The sequence below is a fragment of the Arachis hypogaea genome, chromosome 19 (genome assembly GCF_003086295.3).
Source record: "Arachis hypogaea cultivar Tifrunner chromosome 19, arahy.Tifrunner.gnm2.J5K5, whole genome shotgun sequence".
NCBI lineage: Eukaryota > Viridiplantae > Streptophyta > Magnoliopsida > Fabales > Fabaceae > Arachis > Arachis hypogaea.
In genome coordinates, this window is record NC_092054.1 from 7,149,622 (window position 1) to 7,157,342 (window position 7,721).

At 33.1% G+C, this 7,721-nt stretch overlaps 2 protein-coding genes across 2 annotated transcripts; both read left to right on the forward strand.

Annotated features, from left to right (window-relative positions):
• The first annotated feature begins 4,809 nt into the window (after window positions 1–4,809).
• Window positions 4,810–5,638, forward strand: LOC140182104 (F-box/FBD/LRR-repeat protein At1g16930-like). Its single transcript, XM_072228212.1, has 2 exons — window positions 4,810–5,039; window positions 5,149–5,638. The coding sequence occupies exons 1-2, from the start codon at window positions 4,810–4,812 to the stop codon at window positions 5,636–5,638; spliced, it is 720 nt and encodes a 239-aa protein (XP_072084313.1).
• Window positions 5,326–7,032, forward strand: LOC140181964 (uncharacterized). The gene is made up of 3 exons (XM_072227795.1): window positions 5,326–6,226; window positions 6,314–6,502; window positions 6,644–7,032. The coding sequence occupies exons 1-3, from the start codon at window positions 5,726–5,728 to the stop codon at window positions 6,842–6,844; spliced, it is 891 nt and encodes a 296-aa protein (XP_072083896.1). The 5' UTR covers window positions 5,326–5,725; the 3' UTR covers window positions 6,845–7,032.
• The last annotated feature ends 689 nt before the right edge of the window (window positions 7,033–7,721 follow it).

Genomic DNA, 7,721 nt, shown 5'->3' on the forward strand with positions numbered 1-7,721 from the left:
GGACTTAGCTTTCATGATAAACCAGTGCCCCTACTCGAGGTCGAGCTTCATAAAGTCAGACTCGAGTATTCAGTCATGCCATTCTTGAATCTTACTATTTGTTGCTATGTGACTTTTACAAGTTATTTTGGACTCTCTTTTTGGGAGGTCGGATAACTTGTTTTATACTTGTTGTGTCAACTTAGTAAGGTCGGATACTTATCTCTTGGCTTGAGGAGGCATTCTTATAAATCGCCATCCTTTCTCAATTTGTTTTAAACAAATTGTTGTGAGGTCGGGTTTACATCCTCTTCGTGTTGATGTTTGATTATGATCATGTTGTCCTTAAGTTATTTGTGCAATTCGTTTTAGGTTTGCCCCTTGCCAGCTTGATTTAGTACAAGTGGCTTAATGAGGTCGGACCACGATTTGCATTTATAACTTCTTACACCACTTTGGATCTCGTCACTTCAAGTCAGGAAAAGTGTGCATTAGGGAGTAAGGTGCGCTTTTCTAGCTGTAGTATCCCTTTTGTTGTAGACATGGCACAATCTAGGTAGATTGTTTTCGAGTAAGTCGAGTATGTTGTAGTAGTTCTTTTTCAAGTCTTAAGTGACTTTGTTGGATCTTTTCATTTTGGTGTTGGCTTTTTTTCGTCCGATTTTGGTCCGATGTCATTTTGGAAGACGAGGTTGTCAGTTGAGAAATTTCTCCGTATGACCTTCTCATGGCCATTTATGCTTGGGATCTGGTTCTCGAAGTTGTACCTCAAGAAAGAAGTCGAACTTTTCTTTATAAGCTCTAAGCCTGTCTGACCTTGTTGTAAAGTCTGACCTTTAAAAGAGGTCGGACTTTTCTTTGTGAGCTCTAAAAGAGGTCGGATTTTCCTTTATAAATTCAGAGATTTTGACCTCATTGTAGTCTGACCTCTAAAGGAGGTCGGATTTTCTTCGTAAGCTCTTAAAGGAAGTCGGATTTTTATTTGTAGACTTGAATCCCCAGAAGAGGTTAGATTTTTTTCATAAGCTTGGATCCTTAGAAGAGGTCGGATTTTTCTTTTTAAGCTTGGAAAGAGGTCGGACTTTCTTTCTAAGCTTGGAGTTTTTTGACCTCATTGTAGACTCTGATTTTTAAAAGAAGTCGGAATTTCTTTCTGGTAATCTTCGAGATTTTCGACTTCATTGTAGAGTTGATCATGAAAGAGGTCGAATTTTTTCACAAACTCCAAAAAGAGGTTGGGTTTTTCCCTTGTCGGCTCTGAAGAGGTCGGATTCTTCTGAGCAAATGAGGTTTTAGACCTCATTTGTAGAGTCTAACCTTTAAAGAGGTCGGACTTTTACTTCATGAGCTCTCTAAAAGAGGTCGGATTTTCTTTGTGAGCTCCAAACTTATCCGACATTGTTGTAAAGTCTGACCTTTAAAAGAGGTCGGACTTTTCTTCATGAGCTCTCTAAAAGAGGTCGGATTTTCTTTTTGAGCTCCCGGCTCATCCGACCTTGTTGTAAAGTCTGACCTTTAAAAGAGGTCGGACTTTTCTTCATGAGCTCTCTAAAAGAGGTCAGATTTTCTTTGTGAACTCCCAGCTCATCCGACCTTTGAAGAAAAGTCTGACCATCATCCCCTCCAATGAAGACTGGGACTTTGTCACCCTGACTTTCTTTTTTCTTTGGATCGGATTCCAGTTTTCTTCCTGGAAGACATCCATCTTTATTGGTGTGCAAACAACATCAAATTCTACCACAGGAATATTTCTTTCCATATTCATTGGCAGTGATGTAATTTGTGAGCAACCAACGAAAGATGTACCATGAGAATTTTTTGTGTTTTTTGTGTTATTCACTGCTCTGTTGTAATTGACATGTGAATCCACTGAAGAAAAAACTGGATTCATCACTTCGTTGTCGGATTGGGTTGCATTCAGATTGGCTGATGCTGTGTATTTGGAACATGCAACTGCTCCATTCCATGAGTGGGTATCATAGATTTTTTCGAGATTGTAAGTTGGCACAGATGTCATTGTCCATCCTATTTCACGAAGAGGTTGGGATTAGTCACGTTCCCTTTTCCTCTTTTTTTTTTCACGTAACTTCTTTTGCCAATTGAATTTTCTGAATTGAAAATTCTTTTATTCAATTGGCTTTCGAGTTCATTTTTTTTTCACGTAACTTCTTTTGCCAATTGAATTTTCTGAATTGAAAATTCTTTTATTCAATTGGCTTTCGAGTTCGTCTTTTTTTTTTTCACGTAACTTCTTTTGCCAATTGAATTTTCTGAATTGAAAATTCTTTTATTCAATTGGCTTTCGAGTTCGTCTTTTTTTTTCACGTAACTTCTTTTGCCAATTGAATTTTCTGAATTGAAAATTCTTTTATTCAATTGGCTTTTGAGTTCGTCTTGGTTTGCTTTCTACAATGGCCTTGGGAAGGTGCTTTCTTCTCTTTTGTTTAATCCAATTTAACTGTAGAAGTAGAATCATCATCCCTATTTGATAACCTCTGCCCATTGGGAGAAGTTTTTACGGAATTTTTGGTATCCATAGAAACTGTATTCCAGTTTCTTTTTAACATGCTTGCATCTTATTCATGTCGAGTGGTTGTCTGACTATGTTGTTGATCATCCGCCATTATCAAGAGTTGAGCTCCAGGTCCCCGGCAACGGCGCCAATGTTCCAGGGCTTACCTAGAACCGGACGGTGGTTGGGCTTGTTTGTGAGGCCCAAGCGCAGGAGGAGTGTGGTCTCCAACTTGGTTTACATCTGGGAGCTGCCTCCGAGTTGTGTGTTCCAAGAGATGGGGGGTGGTACCTGCAAAGACACTCCGATGCCTAGGTCAGCATGGGGTTAAGCAGGTTTAGAATGTATTGGAACTTAGAGATACCTGAGGAGTGTCAGGGTATTTATAGTGGTGATCCAATAACCACCATTGGAGTAGTGCCACCTTTTTAGGTGGATAACCGTCCCTTTATCTAAGAATTGTTGGGATATGGCTTCTAGAAGTGGGTTGAGAGATTTTAGGGGCAGTTACTTATTTGAATAAGTGTTATCTGCCAGCTATCTCTTGAGCCCGACTTCTTTGGAAAGAAGTCTGTGTTGAGTCCGACTTCTTCTAAAAAGGTCGGTAAATAACGAAGGCCAATTTTTGGATTGGACCTTTTGGTGTATTTGGACCTGGGCCTTAGTGTTGGGCCAGTGTATGAACAATAAATAAATATATATATATATATATATATATATATATATATATATATATATATATAAAGGTTGAAAGAATATTATTTCATGGAATTATTCTACGCATTCAACAAGGTTGTCACGTTTTTATCTTTTACCCTTTTTTCTTCATGTTATTATTATTATTTGTTTTCTTTTCATATTGTTTCCGTCTTCAATTATGCTTTCTTTTATTTTTTTTACCCTTTCTTCTTCATATTAATATTATTTACTTTTTTTTTATATTATTTCCGTCTTCATATCACTTTAAGTTATTATTTTTTATTTTTATTTTTTTTGTTATCTTTTTTTCATATTGCGTTCATATTGTTTCCGTCTTTATATTAATTTTTTATTTTTTTATCATTTTGTTATTATTAATTTGTTATCATTTACGTTATTATTATTTGGTTTTTTTATTATAGTACTTTATTTTTATTTAGTGTGTTATTATATTCACTGTTATTATTTGGTTTCATTAACGTTATACATTATAAAATTTGATATAATTTATAATTTATATAGTATGGCGCCAAAACTAAATTCAAGAAGTTCTAATCAAATGAATATTGAAAACGAAGATGCAACAAATAAAAGAGAAGTAGAAATTATAAAAATAAAATGAGATAATTGAAATACTGAACTATTTTTGATTATCTGTGCAAAAGAGATACGAGATGGTAATAGGCCTAATAAACATGTCAATAAAATTGGATGGAAAAATCTATAAAAAAAAATTTAGAGAGAGAATAAGACTCTCGATATGTGTATAAACAATTAAAAAATAGATGAGATGCTCTTAAATCTTATTTTTAATTATGAAAGAAATAAAAAATAATATAAGAGATCAATTATCGGATCAAATGAATTAGTAAATAATTATTTTCCTTTTATTATTATTAATAAACTCTTTTATGATTTTTTTTTGGTGACTTAAACTCTTTTATGATTGAATACCTTTTTAAGTAATTTTATTATTATAAAAATATTTTTATTTTTTTTATTCAAATAATAACATCTTTTAAATAAGTATTTTTAAATAAAATATCCAAATATCAAATTATTTTTATATCTTTTAAAAAAATTTATTTAAAATTTTTTTTCGAAAATAGGGCCAAGCAAACCCTTCCAATATTTGAGTCATCTCAATTTCATAGAGAAAAAAAAATTAGCCGACTCCCTTGTGGTTTCTTTTTTATGTCTTAAATCTATTTCAAACATTATTTCACTTCACATAATGCTTGAAATAATAATAATAACAATAAATAGAAAATTTTTTTGATGGAGATCTACATAGGTTCCCACATTGATCTTTTATATTATTATTATTATTATTATTATTATTATTATAGTATTTTATGAGTTTGAATTGGGGAATTTTGGGTCATGATGAAAATTTGATTAATATTTTATGAATTTTACTATGAAAAATCTCATCACTGTAGTTAGTTGAAAAGTCATTCATAGTCATAGATCTCTCGCTTCCAAGATGAATCATTTTGATAATAAAAATGTAATTAATACGTGCGTTTTTTTGTTTGCTTTCTTTCTTCGCAATTTACGAATGGCAATGTATCCGTCTATGATATTATACTTCCTATTAGTACTGAAGCTGGGAAAAAATGGACCAAATATCTGGTTTGACAGAAGCTATACTTCATGACATTCTCGCAAGACTTTCGGATAGAGATTCTGCCAGCACTAGTGTTTTATCAAAGGCTTGGAGAGAAACATGGTCTACGTTTCCGATATTGTCTATTTGCAGCGATCAACCTTTTAGGAGTCAAGATGTAACGCTAAACAATTATATCAAACTAGACAAAGTTATTGACTATGTTGGGAGAAGAGGAGTGTTAGGAGCTAGCAATTTTTATGATTTGTAGCCATTAAGTAGCCATCAATGATATTTTTAATGGTGTGAGATTTCATCCAATGGTGTGGAATTATTCATTTTTCTTTAGCTGGTTATATGCTTGTCAGAATTTAATAAAGTTGCTGACTCCTAGACTTTTCCATGGGAGAAAAGCGCTCCGTGACCTAGGCATAGCAATCAAAGAATTCAAGCTTATCATGGACTATGTAGACCATAAGTATATGGCCCACCGTGTTGATCTATGGATGAAGATGGCTATTGAAAGTGGTGGCGAAGTATTACATTTACAGCTTGGCCTCCCTGGTGGCTTTGTATTGGGAGACAGTGTGGACAGGTTTTATGAGCTTCCACTCAGTATCATTGAATCCAAATCACTTACTAAGTTGGTGTTGATGGGACGAATCAGATTTGAGCAAGCATTCCTCACCCATTCCATCAAGCTTTACTCATTGAGAATAATAACTCTATATAGACTACTTTTTGCACATGAAGGGATTATAGATCATCTCATTTTTCATTGTCCTCTAATTGAAGATTTAACCGTGATTGATTGTGCTGTATATAACCCTCTAACTTGAGAAATTCCTCCGGTGTTTGAGTTCAGTTCTGTGGAATCACTATTCTTGCATGGTTTACATAAGCTCAAGAAAGTTAATGTTAAAGGAATGCAGGAAGTATATATTGATGCTCCAAATCTTGAGAGCTTAGATTATTGTATTCATCCATATGCATCTTTCAAGCTGAATTTAGATAATTGCACAAATTTGAGATGGTTGCGCTTATGGAATTTGAAGAGCATTGATATTGGAGACAAATGGTTTCTTGAACTATTTTCTAAGCTTCCTTTCCTTGAGAGTTTGAAACTAGGCAATTGCTATATGTCTGAGAGGATTAATATTTCGAGTGCTCAACTCAAGGTCTTGAAGTTATCACACTGCTCTAACTTGCAGGAGCTTAACATTGATGCTCGAAATTTATTATCATTTGCCTATGAGGGAAACCACCCACCTGGTCTATCTTTTCAGAAAAGTTCTAATCAATTGGAAGTCAATAGTTTTAGCATTGTGGATTTTCCGAACCTTTGTAGCTTGAGGAAATTCGTCCAAAACATTAATCCCCAAAGGATTTTGGCATTAATCTCCCTCTTTATCTGTCGCTCACTTCTAGTAAGTATACACTTTCTACTACACTGGTTCATTCTGCTTGTAAATTTGCCTATTTTATTTATTTGTTTGTTTGTCTGAATTCTGTAGAGTAAACCAGAGCAGGGTGCATTCCAAGTTTCATCTATTTCTCCAACTATAAAACGCTTGGAAATACAGTTTTCTCCGAAAGATGAAGCTCTTTATTTCCCTTTTATGAATTACTTGCTTTCAAATTGCTGCCCGAACTTTATTTCAGTTAGTTTTTGCTCTCATGTTCATAGTAAAGCATTCATTGAGGTATGTCATTTTCCTCCAATAATTTTCTGAGTCTTGCATTTACAACAGTACTTCCATCCCAGTAGTGACTGCATTTGTGTTTATACTTTTTCATCAATATGTTCTTTCTAACTCCGTTTGTTATTTTGCAAAAAACAACAGTTTTTGTGTGAGATGCTGATGGGTAGCGAGGAAGAGTGCCACTGCAGTTCAAGTAATTCAAAATGTTGGTGGCATGCCTTGAAGAGTGTCAAGGTTCTTTTTACGTTCAAGATTGATGAGAACGCTGACTTTGATACCATGTTAGATGCATTGCCAACATGTTATGCTCATGAAAGAGTTGGTTTTATGTTAGAACTGTAATCTTTCTATTATCAACTGATATACATTACTTATTTGGTAAATTGAGTTTGAGATGTCATATTTGGTACTAACAATAATAGGAGTTATGATTTTGTTGTTTGGGGCCGCTAATATATTGCATAAGGGTTGTTCATATGATGGTGTCAAAATAATGGATTCTAGTAGTTTTATGTTTTGATTTGGGATCAAAATTCTCTAAAATGAGAAGATTAGTAAAATGATAAAATAATAAAGTGAGAAGTTAATTATTCTTAAATTAAAATAATGGATACACATTTTATGAAAGTTATGAAATCAATAATGACTAATTTTTTACTTTAGAAAATTCAAATTCTTTTATTAATATTCTATATTTGAGAATACTCTAAATTTCTATTTTTTTTCATCAGCAATGCAATGTTAGTATTTTTCACCCACATTTATAAGAGGTTACACATAAATACATAATTTATATTTATGTTTACTAAAATTTATACGCATGAAATAATACGGTTTGCACTTATATTTATTAAAATTTATACACATAAAATAATAAAATATATTTGTTAAAGATAATTTAATATTTGAGCTGACCAAATAATAATCAAAATCATTAAAAATTATTGGTCCCTAATATAAGTTGTTTATTTACCGAAAAAAAAAGAGACTTGATCGGAATTCACAATAGCTTCGCTTTTTAATAGTAGATTATAATTTATAACTACACTTTGTGATATTGTCTAGTTTCATGAAAGAAATGGTGTGAGATAGGTATAGATGTGTCATTGGAATTCTTGAAATTGTGTCCTGATGAAGAAATGTATAAGTTTATTCTTAATTTAAGACGCTTAGCTTTGTGTGATGTGTGTACATATAAGGGTAGAAATATACAATTTAG

Bases quoted from the DNA above. Each gene is read 5' to 3' on its own strand.
- LOC140182104 (XM_072228212.1), top strand. From the start codon at position 4,810: ATGGACCAAATATCTGGTTTGACAGAAGCTATACTTCATGACATTCTC. The intron at 5,040-5,148 runs GTTAGGAGCTAG...ATTTTTCTTTAG, and splicing joins TATGTTGGGAGAAGAGGAGT to CTGGTTATATGCTTGTCAGA.
- LOC140181964 (XM_072227795.1), top strand. From the start codon at position 5,726: ATGCAGGAAGTATATATTGATGCTCCAAATCTTGAGAGCTTAGATTAT. The intron at 6,227-6,313 runs GTAAGTATACAC...TGAATTCTGTAG, and splicing joins TTATCTGTCGCTCACTTCTA to AGTAAACCAGAGCAGGGTGC. The intron at 6,503-6,643 runs GTATGTCATTTT...AAAAAACAACAG, and splicing joins ATAGTAAAGCATTCATTGAG to TTTTTGTGTGAGATGCTGAT.